The following is a 19465-nucleotide window of genomic DNA, read 5'->3' on the forward strand; positions in this document are numbered from 1 at the left end:
CTTAGCCTTTTATTTCATTTGTTAGTTCAATGGAACAGGTTGTAAGAAAGGGAAATAACTCAGTTGTATAGTTTCATTTTAAGCAATCTTGTAATGGATTTCTTTTTGCTTTTCAATTTTTTTTTAAATTTTACTAATCACCATTTATCAAGACTAAAACCACTTGAGGATAAGAATTAATGAGTTGGATGATAAAAAATATTATGAGAGGACTGAAAATGATGACTGGAATTAACAAAATTTGATTATTTATGAGGATAGTTTATGACAAGTATTTGTTGACATTTGAGGACAACCATGTTGTAGATTGTAGAGAAGAGGTCCCATGGAAACGTGTTCTACAGATGGAAAGTTCTTGGAAAAAAGCAAATGTTCATTGAAATTTTGTTTGATGTTAGGCACATGAAGGAAGAAAGGGAAGTTCTTTGTAGTTGTGGTAGCTAGACGAGTTTTTGCTATGAATGCCTTACAAGAAGGAATCAATAAACATTGAAGCTCAGTTCAGTTGAGCACCTTTCACAGAAATAATGAAAGTAAAGAAAAATTAACCATGCCCTTTCTGTAAGAAAGTGGCAATAGAAAACAGAAGAGATAATCTCCCACAAGATTGTGAAGTCAATTTTATACTTTATCATGTAAGAAAGAGTGCTCAAGGAAGCAGCTCCAATGATGTGGCAACAGTATTCCTTTTTCAGATGTATCTGGCTCTTTTGTAAGTAGCAGATTGCATCAAAATCAAGTATTTTTTGTAGCAATAAAATCATCCAACCATTCTTTTGCAGCAATCTTAGCAACAACTTAAATATAAAGCTTAGAAAATGTTCTTGAAGACAATTCAAACTTCCAATAAGTTTTATTTATTCTTTCAGCAATTTCCTCAGTCAGGTAATTTGTTACAAAATGGATTGCTTGGAACTTTCCATTAACTTTTGCTGCTGTTGTTCTATGTATGTAGTAATGATAGAGTCCCTAAGTGCCTCTGCATAACCCGACTGCCTGACTGCAATTGTTACTTAAATCTATAACTATTCATAAACAAGAACATCAGTCAGACGTCATCAACTGACAATGTAAGAATGGACCAAAGTTGTATTTGTTCCTTACTTCTCCATATTGTATGATATACCGCATACACGTTCGTTACCCAAAAGCTATTCATCTGATTAAGCTGAAATTTTGCATTGTTGTTAAAAAAGAGCATTAGATTGATACATCAAATTTTGAAGAACCAGCAGTTGAAATTCCATCAAAATTTCGAATGTGACCAAATTTTTCAAGGTCAAGGTCATATAAACGACAATATGGATCAATTAATTGGCCAAGATTAAAGTGTAGTATCTGTTCTTCAGATGCTGCACTTCCATTTTTTGTTCTCTTTCAGTGGAGGAACAGTCTCCTTCACGACTGAGACAATTTTTTTATTTTTGTACCTTTTCTCCACGTTAAAAATGACCCTGGTATCTAACTCTGTCCCGTGGGGAGGCATTGTAAATAGGTACAATCAAAAGTGTTATTTTAATCTTTTCCGTAATCTTGACCGTGACCGTCACCTCTGAAAATTCGATCTGCTCTCAATTAGACCATGTTTGATATTTTTCTCGGTTTGGATTTGTTAAGCAATGTGGAAAAGAACCTATACACAAACAAACTTGTCCAAAAACATAGCCTCCATCTTGGCAGTGGCAATAAGCCTTTGATAACATGTGACAGAGCTCAGCCAATCAGAGGTTCCGATTTATCAACATCGTTTTGCATGCGACAACATGATCTGCAAACATGTTTTGCATAAATAAAATAAATAAAACTAAGGAAATAGAAAAAAAAAATTCAAAGTAATGGACGGAATGAAGAAAAGCCAGTTTTAAGTGTCATTTTTATCCAATGCATACAAAGCAGTTATTTTCTATTCTTAAAATAAATAACTTCACACATTTCTTATTCAAAAGAAAAATGGAAAAATAATTGGAGGATTATAAAATAATTTCTGCTTTTCTTTGAGGTTATTTTGCAGAAACGTTCACGTTTCAGAATTTTTTTTTAGATTAGAATTGATAATTAAGATTATTTGGAATACTATTCTCATCTTAGTTGTTTATTACTAAAAATTATTATCTTGGTTACAACTAAAAATAATAAGTAAAGTGATATTATTTTGCAATCTATTGCTATCTAATTTACATACATGTTTATGGTGTATATATATATATATATATATATATATATATATATATATATATATATATATATATACACACACCATAAACACATGTTTTTATATATACACTTGGTGGTAAGTATATATATATATATATATATATATATATATATATATATATATGGCGTTGGGAAAAGAAAATAAAGGACTCGATTAAAAATGTGTGAACTAAAATACAGATTGTTTATTTAAAAACTATGTTACATATTTCAAAGACGTACCATGGTTTCATTGATGTGGATTGACCTTCTAACATTTAAAAGACAGTTAAAAATTCCTTTAAATTTTCGACTCAGAAAATGAAAACAAATTGTTGTTTTCTCTGTGGATGATATGATGGATTTTAAAAACCTTTTAAATCGTGAAAGGTCAATCCACATCAATGAAACCATGGTTTGTCTTTGAAATATGTAACCGTTTTAGATAAATACACTGTATAAATATACATATAGTTTTTAAATAAATAATCTGTGTAAATATATATATAGTCATTAAATAAATAATCTGCATATATATATATATATATATATATATATATATATATATATATATATATAAATATATATATATACTAGCAGGTCCCCCGGCATTGCCCGGTCATAAAATACACTTAAATAAGATATTTTGATTAATGCAGATTTTGTATTTATTATTATATTATATTGGACCTAATATATAGTAATGATTTAAAAAGTTAAAAAGAAAAAATAAATAACTTGTGCATCATCACTGAGAATCAAAACCAAAACGTTTAGCTTACAATATACTTTTTCCTTTGATATTAATACATGAGCTATGAAGACATGTTTGCTGCAAGACTAAAAATAAAAAAAGATGAAACAATAGCTGTTACGTTGCACATGCATATCTGTGATGCCGTTGTCTGACTTTCACCAGGCAAATTCCATTTTTTTAATTTCCACACTTTTGCACCGATTTTTCCCAGCTAAAACCCAAATATAAAGTTTTGCAAGGGTTCGAATATCCTATATATTAAGTTTCATGTCCGTAGACCAAAAACTGACATATGACGACCCATATATCACAAAGTTGTATTCTTTTTATTAATAAATAGGAAAAAGGGTTTTTAACATGAATATCAATACAAAAAATGTATAGGATTTTATATATATATATATATATATATATATATATATATATATATATATATATATATATATATATATATATACTTAACATACTGTTAACCTGTTGAGTCACAAGCACTACCGTAATTTGTACATTCAGAAGTTTTTAAATTGTGTTCAAACTCTTCCTGTATAACAAAATAACTCTTCCTGCATAACAAAATAATAACTCTTCCTGCATAACAAAATAATAAGTCTCTGTATTTTAAATTATTTTTACATAAAACATAAATATAAAGTGTATTATTATGTCTTATCTAATTTATATATGTGTTTACGGTGTGTAAGAACACACTACGTAAATTAGCTGGAAAGAAAGACGCAGACGGAAAATAATATTCCTCAGTCGTGCAAGAAAGAGAGAAAAATCGAAATGGGTTATTAACAGGTATGAAGCCTAAACAAAAGACCCGTCCTTAAACCCATCCCTCCAGTCCACACACACACTGCTAATCATACAAACACACCTGCCGGCTCACAACTCACCTTTACCGCAGCAGCAGCAGCCACAATGGTGAAGACGCAACGAAGAAATGGACAATAAATGAAAGTCGTAGCGGCAAACATTTCACCATTTATTGATTTCATCTCCTTGTTCAGTAAAGTCTTCCATAGATCGTTAAAAAAAAAAAAAAAGTCGCAGTAATCGAATTTTCAGTCTACCTACACACCCTCACCACACACACAAAGATTTTCTACAACCATCGCTTCCTTCCTTTGTCTAGAACAATCGTTATTCATTAGAAAATTGTCATTTACATAAAGGAACGTGCAGATCGTACAGTGAAATTCTATATTAAGACGCCAAGGAGTATGCTTGGGAACAGGAAATAAAGAATAGATTATGAAGGAAATTAAATTTCATAAAAAATAGGATATTTTCGAAAATTTTTAGGGGATCATGCCCTCATAGTCCTCTTAGTGGTGCAGTTATAGATATGAAATCATTTCCCTTGTCTTTTTACTCTCATATAAGATTATATTTTTACATTTGATGTAGGTTTTCTAACATTTTTTTCTAGAGGTAATGTGCACAAACATCGCACAAATACATACAGGGGAGAACTTGAATGCCTACTAGACCTTATCCTCGAGTCTCTCTAAGGTCTCTCTGTGCAGGGGTCTGCCAGAATAACCTGGCGTGAGGATACTTTTCACTAGAAGTAAATCCTAACTAAATATTCAAAATCACATAGTATTCGCTGCCCAAATAAGACCTTCTTTCTGTGGCTAACCCATATTAACTTTTATGAGTAATGGTGCACCTTCTCCAAGTGATGTTACCTCAAGTACGAAGCTGGATACTCCATCAGACTAGATAAATTCTTGTCCAGGAATCCAGTAAGACCAAGAAAGCAAAACGAAGGATATAATACAACATATGAAAATGGTTAATTGAGGAAAGGAAATTTATGTTCTCAATTTCTCTACTAACTCAGTGTTTGAGAGATAAAGAGCTTTAATGGAACATTTGAATATCTATGTATCTCATATAGAGTTCAAGTGTTAACCTTAGGTAGTGGGCCACTTGATTTCTGAGAACTTCCACTGAAGTAAAATAAAACAAAAAAAAAAACAACCCTCTGGATTGTCGCAGACCCCACAATATTATTAACACAAATAAATTAAAAGTAAACATATTTCCTTTTAATAAATGTCAAGCACGAATGCAGACGCCATAATATTATTGGTAATTATTAATTTAAAAAAACTTTACGTTGTTGCAACATAAATATTTATAGATTTTTTTTCCAGTTTTTTAAAAAATGTCTAATTGCAAAAAAACATTTTTAATGGCTTCTTGGCCTTTTGGCTAAGATCAAAGGGTAGTATTTTTCCTCCTACACTTATATCCCACCCCAATTTAGAGATTGACCAGCTTGTTTTCGGCAAACTGGAAAATAGTAGACGGCCTATTATTTAGAAGGGGTTACTAAACAAATTGTTTGTTTGTTTATTCTCCATTCCCTCACCAATGAAATGTAATCTCTGTATATATTTATGTTTCAATAAACCTTTTTCAAATTGGGGTATATCTCAAGTAGGACAGCCCTTGGAGTGAATGTGGTATTGTGGTGAGATAATTCTGGTTAAGAGTAGGATAGACAACTGTAAGTATTTGTGACAAGGATGACCAATGGCACCCATTATCCCCACAATTTTGATTGGCCTTGTGCCTAATTTGTTCATTAAATAATATTTTTACATTTTTGTGCAAATAATTATTTCAAAATGTAGTATCTGTTCTCTACAACAGATATGGCATTTGACAGTGAAAGTTTGCATGTAATTATCTCCATTTAAAAAATTCAAAATATACAGAGAAAATGTCACTTATATTATACGTAAATAGATTTTCTTTATTTTTTCAGCTATTTCCTCAGTAATCTGCCACAGAATGGACTTCTTAGAACTTCCCATTAAGCTTTTTTTGTCTGTGTTTATGGTAAGAATAGAGAGTCTTGGAGTGCTTTTGTATAACACAGCTGCTTGATACGAATTCTTACTTAAATTTCTAACTATTCAAAATTATTTTTGTTCAAATCAATCCTTATTTTCTCTTACATTTCTCTTGGTCTTCTTCTGCCAACTGACCCTGCCATCTCAACTGTTCTACATCTATTAACCCAAGCACTCTTATCTATTCTTTCAATGTGACCAAACCACCCAAGTCTCCCATTGTGCACATCCAGATTTAATCTTACTCTGAGGTCATCAGAATCGAACCTGTCTTTAAGCCTCACATTATACAGCTATCATATCATATTATTTCTCTCCATGCAACGCATGCCCTCAACTCTCTGGCTAGTTTTCACTTGTTTGATAGATTCTTCATCCATTGGCTGGCAGTGGTTCCCTGAATTTTTACCATCCATTCCTAATTCTTCACACACACACACTAGCAACTGCTCCACTCTGCAATGATATTATCAAGGTAACATAACTGCTCAACACTGTTAATAGTTTAACCATCCAAATATACTTTCTCCATTGTTTTGAACAAATTTTAAATAAACATTTCATTCATAATTTTGTTATAAACACAAAACAAAAATTTCCACATTTAGACAAGCGGGATCTGTGGAAATTCCACATGGGACTGATTCATATGTAATATATTGATGTTGACATTCTGTAGATATTCAGTGTAAATGGAGACGCTCTGATATTATTGTAGCTATTTTGTTAAAACTGTAAAACTATTTATCCAATCTAGCAACGACACTCGACAAAGACATGTCGTAAAATATGCTTAAATATGATATTTTAATTCTTTCAAATTTCGTATATATTATTATAGAGTTAATGTTCTATTGATTTTTATATATTATAAAGTTGCGATTTAAAAAATAAAAAAATATATCTTTATGACTTGTGTTCATCAGCTTGAATCGAAACTGAATCCCAATCTTATATATATACTAGCAAAAGTACCCGTCGTTGTATGAAAAGGAAGGGTTGTAAAGAGATAGCTTCGAATGCGGGGATATCAAAACCAAAGCAAAATATGATGAAAGCAAAAATAAAATAGATAAACCCCATAATTTATTATACCATACCTGTTCACACTGAAACACTTATCACAATATTCTGTAGATCTATATTAAAAAAAACCTTGTTAAACTTTGTGACATATTTCCATTCTACGGAGGTCAGGAGCGAATGCAGACCCCACAATTTTATTATACCATCCCTATTTAAGCTAAAACATACTTATCAAAGTATTCTTATGCACATCTATATCAAAAATACTTGTAAACGTTTTTTTTTTAACTTTTGAATATTTTATTTCCATACTTTGTGGACCAGGCGCGAACGCAGACCCCACAATTTTAATGAACCACCGTTCTGCAAGATCAAACATACCCATTCCTGTGTCTCGATACATCTTCTATCATTATATGTAATCAGTTTTTTAAAATAGTCAACCATATAGAAGTCTATTCGTGACCAGACACACACACACACACACACACACACACATTCAGCTTTATATTATAGATATATATAACTTTAGTTCCTTCAGCTATAATCAAAACCAAAACTTATGGAGAATTCTTGATATAATCATTTATAAAAAAAATAGATTACTGCGGTACCATCACTAAAATCGAAACTGAAACCAAGACTTATGAAGAATTATTGATAAAATTATTTTTAAAAAATAGATTATTCAATTAGCTATAATCGAAACCGAAACCAAAACTAATAAGGAATTCTTGGTAAAATTATTTAAAAAAAAAAATAGATGACTTAAGTGCCATCAGCTAAAATCAAAACTGAAACTAAAACTTATGAAGAATTCTTGGTAAAATTATTTATTACAAAAAATAGAAGTACATAACAATTAAATGACTCGGATGCAAGCATGACACAGAAAATAACACCCATGTTATCGTATTAATATATGGATAAACATTAACATTTTGGAAATTTTGAGGTCTCATGAGAACTCATCTTACCTGGGAGCTCATTCTTCAGACCCCTAAGCTTAATATTCACAGGTAACATGGATTGAAACAAATAAATTTAGGGCATAGCTAAAACTGCTGCAAAGAAGGTGGGCTCCCTCTACCATGCTAGAAAATTACTCACACCAGTGAGCATCCTATATCTTTACAAAGCCATAATTCACCCACGCATGAAATATTGTTGCCACATATGGGTTCATGTATCTACCTCTTAGACAAGCCCCCCCCCCCCCCAATTAGTCTCAAATCGAATAGGTCCCATACTGCTGGTCAAGCTCCAACCTCTGTCCCAGCAATGTTGCATTCGCGTGCCCGTTTATAAGTACTTTAATGGAATGTGCTCTGATAAACTCATAGCACTTGTGCTCCTTTGACATACATACTCCCAAGTAACCCAATAAGCAGCAAAATCTCACCCCTTCACTGTAGAGATCTCCGGATGCTAAAAAGCTTTCTACTCTAATAATTTCTTCATTCAGACAGCTAAACTTTGAAATTCCCTCCTTGTTGTCTGCTTCCCTGACTGTACAAACATGCAGACATTTAAATGTAATGTGAACAGACATCTTGCTGCTTAACTCCCGACATAGTCCCCTGTAGACATAATCCCAAATATTAGACTCTCACGTCCAAGTGGTAATATGTTTTGTTTGGAGTTAATAAGAGTAGAGTACAAAAAAAAAAGAATTTGTTTCGATTAATTTATTTTTATTCATTTTTTTAAATCTCATAAGAATTCTTTTTGTTTCGTTTCATACACGCTTGAGTGAGTATGATGTCAAGCGGTAATTATTTCATTTGTTTAAACTTGATGACTTAGTTTGTATGCAAAACATTTCTTTGTGACCGTTATGGGTCATCGGTTCCTCACGACAAATCATGTGAAATATATGTATGTCATTCACAGACAATAGATGTTTCATGATTCATCAGTTTGCCTAGACATATCAAGTGTGTCAATCATGAATAATCAAAACCACTAGATAACTTTTTATCATGTCTAATGGTGTCCAATGTATTACCGTCTAAACAATATTGAAAATATTTGAAAAAGCTGAGTGGGCTTAGCTACAGTACCTGAGTAATGATTTATTATTGCCTTATTGAACGAGTATTTGTGGTCGGAGCTGGTATTTCCTTAGCATGAGGCTTTTGACATATTTTTTTACATCTGTCTCAGGCGGCTCTACTAGCCAATCATATTCTTGTAAGGAGAAGCTAAAGATGACCTGTGATCGTCGTTCAAATCATGCAAACAGCTGAACATTTATCTTCAACACTGATGATTTCAGTAGGATAAAACGTGTATGTATGTGGATAATAATTTTTGGCTACATATGTGTGTACATGTTTCAGCTACGACCTGATTCAAAGTCTAACTTCTGCAGGCCTCAGTGATATTTGTATAAATAAAAATGTATACTAAATGCAGCTCTACTTGTTATTAAGCATTTTTTTTTATAGACACTATCTTTATGGGCTGCCTCGTGGCAATGGAAGTAAATTCCAGCATACGAGTGGAAATTACTCTGATTCCCTGTATGTATAACTGTGTTAGGAGCAACAGAAAATCTTAAAAAAGTGAATGAAATTGATGTATATTTTCTGAAAACATGCATCAATTTTTGGCATAGAACATGACAATAGTGGAATTTTATGTATCGCTTATGTTTACATATGTATAATGACTTGAAAAAAGGCAAAAATCGACTTTACTGTATTATAGAAATAAAACTGAAAGTCTGTATGTGTAATGTTTGTGTGTTCCCTGTAGAAAAAAAAAGTTAGATAATCTACAGAAAATCTAAACGTACATTCTTCTGTAAAATTAATTATGGGTGGGAAACAATTGAGATGTTCCCAAATCTCTAATTGCACTAAGAGGGCTATGAGGGCATAACTCCCTTAAAATTTAAAATATATCTAATTTTGATGAAATTAAAATCATATATATAATAACATTTTCTGGGGAAAGCAGTGGAAATGGTCCAAAATTTCTAAGTGCCCTCCTAACCTAAAGATGCTAAAGGGGGATGAACCTCTATTAAAACTTCAAATTAGTGTTGGGACGATTCCTAATTTTTATACGATTCCGATTCCGATTCCAGGAAAATATTGATTAACGATTCCGATACCAAGTACGATTCCGATTCCGATTCCTAGGGAATTTATTGTTTTGAAATATACCAGGTAGTTTTATACTTATGGTCAGTAGTTCCCAAATATGTTCCCTAACTTTGGAAGAGATATTTTATGTCTACATCGTCGTGTTTTGGTTTAAATAAAATTATTATACAGTAAACTAAACGGAAAAATGAGCAAAATTTATTTTAGAGAAAATTTATTTTACTTAATTGGAATACAGAAAAAAAAACTCAAAGAAAATAGAATTTATCCTTCAGAGAAAAAACAAATAAAATAGAATTTATATAACAGAACAAAAACAAGAAAATTAGAGAATAAATACACACGATTCATTATTTTGGTCCTCATAATTAACAGATTTAATGAATTAAATAAAAAAAATATAGCGGAAGAGAAAGAAAATATATACTAATTAAATATAAAAAAGATAAATATTTGATTTAATAATTTATAAATGAACGTGCGTAATGAAAAAAAAAACAGGTCGAGTTGAACAACTCACACCCCCCTGTAATTTTTTTTACCGATAGTTTCATTAAATTCTTTTGCTGGATTTTCATTGATTACACACTAATCTATATTATGAAAAAAAAAAAAAATTTATCATTACTTCGATATTTGGAAGGGGTGCTCACTTTTTAGTTACAACGTTCTGGTAAACCGGTCACCCGTTTTGTAACCATCGATATTTTTTTTTTCTCATAATCTGATAGATTAGTGTGTAAACAATATAAATCCAGCAAAAGATTTAATTAAAACTATCGGTGAAAAAAATTACAGGGGGGGGGAGTTATTCAACTCGCGATGTTTGTTTTTTATGAAATTGTTTTTTATAACAATGAATGGACATATTTTTAATTTTTTTTATTTTTTTTTGTTTTTATGAAAAGTTTCAATTTTTTTTACTTCGTTTTTATTTTTTCTGTTTTTTATAACAATGAATGGACATATTTTTAATTTTTTTATTTTTGTTTGTTTTTATGAAAATAAAGTTTCATTTTTTTTTTTTTTCTTACTTCGTTTTTATTTTTTTTGTTAAGGATTCAAGTCCTATAGATTTCACTGACATGTTGGAGAAATGTTTCAAAATTCTCCATCCCCTTGTCTGCTGTCATGTGGTATGCCTCCCGGTACATTGCTTCATCAACGTGGGACCATTTCATGTCTCCGGAAGACCCATAGATGTATTTTATGCGTCTTTTAATTCTTGACCAGTACCCTTCAATACTGTTTGTGCAGACTGCCGAATGTTCCGAATGGTTGACTGTCCCGTGCACATATCCGAGATTTCCTAAATTAGAATAGCTCCGCCACTGGTCTGTATAAATTGTTGACTCGACAGCAACACATTCCACAATTACTTGCTCCAATGTTCTTGCTGAGCGGTCCGAGATTCGCCGCAGGAATCCTTTCCTTTGGGTTCGGTCATAGAACCCTACAACCCATATCTGGTTTGTCACTCGGCCAATGTTATACTTCCTCTTAAATAATAGACTCTCGTCTATTTCTACAACATGTCCCGGACCGCCTAGCTTTTCCCAGTCTTTCAGCATTTTACTGGAGCAAATATCCCGGCAATACTGATACCACTGGATACATGTTTTCTCGCTAATGCCAATGGCGTTTGCCGACCCTGTAACAGGAGTTTGTGTTACGAAGTCGTATATTATTTGTAATAGTGTGGAAATGGTCACTTTTGCGTGTTCAAAAAGTGTACCACTCCGTAATGATGTGATTTTTTTGCAGCGGCAGCATCTCCAACAGAAGCCATCCAGTTTGGCTTTCCCATATTTCTGCAGGGCCATGTTATGGCCACATGAACAAACCTTACTTTGCGCTATCAAATTCTTCTCCCTGGCATAATCTATTGGCATTTCATTCATTTTCTTCATTAACTCCCACCTTGGGTTTCCGGAGGTAGCCATAATTAAAAATTAATTACCACGTGTTCACAATGGAAAAATAACTAGTCTTAATAAAAACAAAAAAAAAGCGCAATAAAAGGGCAATAAAAAAAATGCAATTTCTTGACATTCACTTCCGTTCTCCGAAAGTGAGTGACCAATTTGCCAGAAGTAAATTTTTTTTTTTCTTCATAATCTGATAGATTGTGTAAAATCGATACGTTTATTTCATAAAAACACACATAAGAATAAACTTAAAAAAAAAAATTCATTGTTATAAAAAACAATCGATGGTTACAAAATGGGTGACCGGTTTACCAGAATGTTGTAAATCTATAGGACTTGAATTCTTAACAAAAAAAATAAAAACGAAGTAAGAAAAAAAAAAATGAAACTTTCTTTTCATAAAAACAAAAAAAAATAAAAAAAATTAAAAATATGTCCATTCATTGTTATAAAAAACAATTTCATAAAAAACAAACATCGCGAGTTGAACAACTCCCTCCCCCCCCCGTGTAATTTTTTTCACCGATAGTTTTAATTAAATCTTTCGCTGGATTTATATTGTTTACACACTAATCTATCAGATTATGAGAAAAAAAAAAAATATCGATGGTTACAAAATGGGTTACCGGTTTACCAGAACGTTGTAACTAAAAAGTGAGCACCCCTTCCAAATGTCGAAATAATGGTAAATTTTTTTTTTTTTTTTTCATAATCTATTAGATTAGTGTGTAATCAATGAAAATCCAGCAAAAGAATTTAATGAAACTATCGGTAAAAAAAATTACAGGGGGGGTGTGAGTTGTTCAACTCGACCAAAAAACAATATACCACGTGACATCGTGCCGTAGATACAAAATAACCTTTCCAAAGTTAACGACCATATATGAGAAATACCATTAATCGAAAGTTTTTGTGTTTTATACCAAAAGGTAGGTATAGCGAAAAGTTACAATTAAAGGAATTTCAAAAACGATTTTTTGTTTAGCTATTGATAGTTGTATTTGTGACGGAAGTTCTTCAGACCTCCATAATTCACAAGAAGTAGTTAACACCTATTATTTTTCTTACTTTTTCATTGCTTTTACACGTTGTTTCTAACGTGAAGAATAAGTTTAGCCAAACTACTTTTGAAATAGGGTATATCAAAGGAACACATATAAAAATGATACCACTATAAAAAACAAGTGAAATACTAGATAAAATTGAGCAAACATAATTACCAAAATTACAGAAAAAGATTAAAAAAAACAAACAAAAAATGGTGAAGTTTGTTGAGTGAAATGAATTATTGAAAGAAAATTAATTGAACTAATAGAAATGTTAAATAAAAAAAATGTCACATTTCAATATTTTTTTAATAATTAAATTCTCAGGGTTGTCGAAATTAAAAATTAAGTGATTTTTTTTTATTAGGTTTCTTTCGAAGCTTGTTACCTTGAAAAATACATTTAAAACCCTGTTTTTTTAAAATAAATTGAAAAATAAATGCAATTAAAAAAATTTAATTGATAATTGAAACTTTAAAAACATTAAACATTGAAAAATTACTTATCTCACAAATTAACGTCCAATAAAGTAGATCCAGTCTTCATACAGGAATTTGGTTATAATAAATATATCTTTCCCAAACTTAAAAATCAAATTTTTTTTTTTTTTTTTTTTTTTTTTTTTTTGAGAGAGAGAGTGCTTTAAAATCGCCGGGGAATGCCGCCTAAAATTTTAAAGAAGTAAATTTTAGGAGTTTAGTGCCTTTCAAAGACGGTTATCATAATTTATTATCATCATTTAATTTCCTTTCCCCCCCCCACACCTTTCCACGTGGTTCAGTAGTTAACCAGTGCTCCTGTTGCTGTCAGTCAGCTATCTTTACCTAAATTTTAATTTCTAGTTAAAAGAATTTTTCATGAATGGAATCAGCATTTTTAAAAATCATTTTTTTAGTTGTATATATTGTATTTACTCTTTGAAGTTAAGGAGGGTAAAAAAAAAAAAAATGGTGACACCTAGATGGTGACGTAGGCAAAAAAAAAAAGAAAAAAAAGACACTGCGATTTCGACCCTCACTAATAAAACTGCTCTGAGTGACTAGTTGGTAATTTTTTGTTCCTTTTCTTTTTTATTTTGCTCCTCCAATTTATTTGGATGCTTCATAGTTAAATGTTTTAACATGTTGGTTGTGGTCATGTTAGATGGTTTTATTCCTCGCGATATTTTAATTTGACAGACTTTGCAAATGGCTTTCAACTCATCATCTTCAAAAAGACTTTTTTTTTGGACTTTGGGCCATATTAGAAAATTCAGTTTATCTGTAAACAAATAATTTACTATTAAATTTTGTTTTAAAGCTAGTCACTTATTTGGATAATTAATTGAAAATAATCCGCTAAAAAAGACAAAAAGAAAAAAATATAAAGGGATGGGGTGGTAAATTGTACCAACCGGTAGTTAACAAAAAAAACTTATAGAATTTAATTTTTGAAACCAATGTATAAAAGTTTACATAATGAAATGCAAATATGCATTTTCAGGTTTGTATTACTGTACACATAGATTCGAAAAAGTTGTCAAAAAAACAAATATATAACAAACAAATAATATCAAAGGCAAGATAAGTTACTTTTCTACCAAACTGGGTAATTTATTTTGTTTTTATTCAATGTAACATGTTTATTCAGCTCGAAAAACATGCAGTGTTTACCGATGTATTGGAAAATTCAAAATGGCGCCCGACACTTTCTTTAACATGGTAAGTTCGGGAAAAGGTGTTATAAATAATCAACTAGACAAAATACTATTAAAAAAACACCGAATATATGTCAAAATATGTCACGGTAACATATATTGAGTGAGTTTCTAGCAGTATTTTGTATAGTTTATTATTTATAACATCTTCTCCTGAACTTACCGTGTTAAAGAGAGTGTCGGGCGCCATTTTGAATTTTCCAATACATCGGTAAACACTGTATGCTTTTCGAGCTGAATAAATATGTTACATTGAATAAAAACCCGAAAAATATATCCAGTTAGGTAGAAAAATAACTTATCTTGCCTTTGATAACATTTATTTGTTATATATTTGTTTTTTGACAACTTTTTCGAATCTATGTGTACAGTAATACAAACCCGCATTTTCTTTTGAATTTTTTTTTTGGTTGACTGTGTTCAATTCACACATGGTTGATGCGGTTCAATATTGCTAAACTATAAGTCCTTAGTAAAATTCTATTTATAAATACTTTTTAAAATGAAATTATTTAATTAACCGTAAATATTATTTAGACATAAAAATTAATTGATTACAAAACCTTTTAAAAAAAAATATATTAATTTCTTTTTCGTTCGGCAAAAAACTGCGCAAAACACTTTTAATTTTCAATTTAAAATTCTAGAAAAAAGATTGTATTATTCTGCTTTTAATATAATCAAATTCAGGGTTTTATCTTTCTGGAGAAAAAAAAAATAATGGATTTTATTTCAATGAAATTAAAAAAAAAAAAACTTTACTGAATTGAATTAATTACCCTTAAATTAACGAAGGGGTTATTTAATAACTTTAGGTTTGGAAGAGATAGGTATGGGGTCGATTTTTTTGAAACTTCAAAAGAAACCGACTACTGTCAAAACTTTGCGAAATAATACAACGTGATCAATTTCATTTTAGAGATATTTCTTTCAAAAGCCTTCTTTTAAAAAAGAAAAAAAAGTATATTGTTCTATTAAACCTTTTACTGTTTAAATAATTTGACTTTGCTCGTTTTATTTTAAGAAAATATAAGTTGAAAAAGCATTTTCATTCACTATTAGAAGATTTGTCAGTAAAAAAAAACAATCGCCAAAAAGATAAGCGTTTTTTTTTTATTTTTACTTGCAATGTAGAGCCCTGCCCCCTGCATACTTCTTTTCAAGTTAACTCCTTTGTAGTTTTGATTACAATAGATCTGAATGAATGAACCTTGTAAGGGAGGGGCACTAAGCATTGCCCTGTTAATAATGAATTTCTTTGGTTTCTTTTTATTTCTCTCTTGCGGTTAGAAATATCAGAAAATTTTTTTCTTTTTTTTCAACATCAGACTAAAAGAATCGTAATGAAGGAATCGGAAAATTAAGGTATTTTTTAACGATGCGATTCCGATTCCGATACCTCCCAAAATACACGATTCTTACGATTAACGATTCCGATTCCGATTAATCGTCCCACCACTACTTCAAATATATCAAATTTTAATGAAATCTGAATAAAATTCTGGGAGGGAAACAATAGAAGTCATTCTGAATCTGTACATTATCCTGCATGTGACAAATATTCATGTGTACTCTCCTTTAATGACATGTTGGGACACAGACCTCTTAAAATTTAAAATATGCATATCTGATTTCAATGAAATTTAAACTGTATTTATAAGACACTAATTCAAAGAGTTTTCTAACATTTCAGCTTCTGACTTTATTCAGGAGAGAAACGAGGGGGGGGGGAATAAAGACAACGTAATATGGCATAGTATGAGCATAGTAAAAAAGCACATACTAGTGATTCATATTATTTAATTGGAATTCATTGAGATGAGTATTATTTACTAATTTTATTTTTATTGCAGACTATTATCTTCAACTTTTCTTAGTTGTTTCACAACGTTTCGGCCAACTATTCCTCTGGCCTTCGTCAGGTGATAACCACGACGGATAGGAAATTTGAATCTCCTGACTGCATTCACTGCAATTACTGCCTTCTGTAGTTGTTGCCATCTGACCACGTTTTCAGCCAAGTAAGCCTCTGGCCAGCTTTGGGTAGAATTGAAACTGCTATCTTCAGACAATTCTCACCTGGAACCGTAGAGATTCAACGTCTCTATCAACTGCGATCAAGGTTGAATTTTTTGGTCTTATAAATTCATGTTTATTCATTATCTGATCTTCCATTAATTGGAATTCATTCAGATGAATATTATTTATTAATTTTATTTTCATTGCGGACTATTATCCTCATCTTTTCCTGATGAAGGTCAGAGGAATAGTTGGCCGAAACGTCGTGAAACAACTAAGAAAATAAAACTAGTGATTCATTCAGTCTCAATCAATATTGTCTTCTTACTAGTAAAAGATAAAAATCAATTTTCCCAAATCGGAACATTGACAAGATAACAGACTTTTCACATATAAAATGATCCATACTTTTAAAGAAAGAGCTTTATAAGAATAATAAATAACTAAAACTGTTGAGATAATCCACATTTATAACAGTTATACGACGATGGATTGTGACTGCTGTAAGATGCAGAATGCTATTACGCATCTTCATTGCCGCAGTGCCATAAAAAAGTCGATGTCAACGTAATTTCTGCAATAATAAGTTACATCGCAAAAAAAAAAAAGAGAAAAAATTCCAACTCGTTTTGTTTTTGGCACAAAATGTTCTTTGATTTCGAAACTGATTGCTATCACCGAAATGTAAAAATCTATTTGCTTTGTGCATATGTCGTTTTCAAGAATACGAAACAGCGATTATGCTTCTCTCACTAGCAATGGCACACTGTTCAAAAACGTAAGAACACAAGAGAATACTCTGGGATATAAGATTTAACGTTATGAAAAGTAAATAACATTGCAGCATAGTTAAGAAATCGTAAAAAAAACATAAAAACAAATAATTTATAACAAACGTGTGTGGGAACTAATTTTGTTTTAATTTTATAATTTATGGTCGTTTTTCCTACAAAAACATAAAAAACAACATGGCGACCAAAGTATTGGTTTTACCTTGCTAAACGTAGGTGACTGAAGTTTTACAATGGCTTTTTGTTTGGGTTGCCATAGAACTTAGTGTTAATAGTTTTTAATATCTTGCATTTAACGAAAATAAGGCCTCACCTGGTCGGAAATTTTTGTTTTAGTGTGATAAATAAATAAAATTCTAAAATAAAAAAAAAACTCTAAAAAAAGAGAACTCTAAAATATCAGCATGTTAAAAATAGCCATATTTGGAGATAATTAAATTTGATCACGTTTATTTGGTTTATGTTTGTTTTACAATTTCTTCACAGTTAACACAGTCATTCTATTACAAATACAAAACCAATTTTGCAAAATAAAAAAATAATTGCTTGTCTGAATTTTTTAGATAAGGACTGGTTATTTATATTATTTGGATTCTTTAGACGACTGTCCTCATCTTCAGTGTTATTTTCAGGTTTCGGTTGATGTAACCTCCAACATTCTTCAGGTGTATCTTGTTGAACTTGGGATTCTTTCTGTCGAACTCGGGAATCTGCACAGAATTTTGAACAGAACCCTTATACTAATATGTAGTAATAAACAGCAATATTCACATCTAGAAATAAAATAGGTTTAAGGCTCTTAAAATTTGTACTAGAATTGTCCGTAAGGACTCGTAGCGCAGTGGTTAGAGTACTTGAAAAAATTTAGTTGTAAAAGTGACCTTCTTCTGGAGGTTGAAGGTTCAATGCTCAGTGTGGGCAATCGAAAATGAGAGCATGCACCCCCCTTGAATTTAATAAAAGGTTTCGTTCGAAATTCCATGCAGATTCCCAAATTTGACAGAAAGATTCCTGAGTTCGACAAAATATATGTCAATGAAAAGTTAGAGGTCGCCCGAAACATTGTGAAAATGACACTCAAGATGAAAACAGTAGTCCGAAGAATCCAAATAATACAACAACAAAACAAAATTACTTTCTTCTCTGCCTCAAACATGGTCAGTTGAGGTTTGTGTACCTATTACAGAGATATAGGTGGAAAGGGAAAGATTTGATTATTTAAAAGGATGGTTTGACAAATATTTGTTGACACTGGACTTGAAGGCATCCAACTTGTAATCTGCAGTCTTGTGATATTGCGTTTAACAAATGGAAATTACTTGGAAAGAAAATATTCATGAAATTTGTTTTGTTTTACTAATTGAAATCCAAATAAAATGAAAAATATGTCGGCCAAAAATATGATAAACATTGGATGACCTTACTCGTGTGGGTGCAAACGTTTGTTATTGTCTCACAAGGATCCCCACTCTCACCACTTTGTATCATTTTGTGTTGTGATTGTTTTGTATCTGTATATTGGCCCAAAAACACAAAATGTTTGACATTTTTACATTGACAGGAATTTGGCATTCATTACCAAGAATCTACAATGGCATCTTTGGCTTTCTTCCACATCAACTGTAACAATAGACTCACTATTCCTATAGTTATTCAGAGTATAGGAACACAACAGGTTATTAATTACTGATGGTGACCTGTGTGAGTCAATAAAAATAATAAAGAAGTAAAGAGATTTATTAGTTTCAGTTGAGAAAGTAGAATCACTGATCACCGTTTTATGAATGTTCTATGCAAACAAAACAGAATAAATATTGGTATCAACACAACTGGTTGCCGATACATTTAATGTGCATATATACATGCATATAAACATATGCATACATAGACATGCATATAAACACAGACATACATATACATATATATATATATATATATATATACACACACACACATACACACATATGCTTATATATGGATACACATACATCTATGCTTATATTCACACTTATATAGATATACA

The 19465-nt window shown here is 31.1% G+C and overlaps 2 protein-coding genes across 5 annotated transcripts in view; both read right to left on the reverse strand.

The window, feature by feature from the left end:
• The window catches only part of LOC145254869 (steroidogenic factor 1-like), a 377291-nt gene that overhangs the window by 272989 nt on the left and 84837 nt on the right, over positions 1–19465 (reverse strand). Inside the window, exon 1 of one of the 4 annotated variants that reach the window (XM_080113740.1) lies at positions 3850–4091. The exons of the other annotated variants lie outside the window; for them this stretch is intronic. The gene's annotated coding sequence lies outside the window, so the exon portion shown is untranslated. Of the gene's footprint in view, positions 1–3849; positions 4092–19465 lie in introns of those variants that run through there. 4 annotated transcript variants of the gene reach the window in all.
• LOC145254531 (uncharacterized) lies at positions 11024–11905 on the reverse strand. Its single transcript, XM_080113056.1, has one exon. It carries the CDS (start codon positions 11903–11905, stop codon positions 11024–11026), a length of 882 nt encoding a protein of 293 aa, XP_079969182.1.

The sequence above is a fragment of the Euprymna scolopes genome, chromosome 30, assembly GCF_053919585.1.
Source record: "Euprymna scolopes isolate OS-2025 chromosome 30, ASM5391958v1, whole genome shotgun sequence".
Classification (NCBI taxonomy): Eukaryota; Metazoa; Mollusca; class Cephalopoda; order Sepiida; family Sepiolidae; genus Euprymna; species Euprymna scolopes.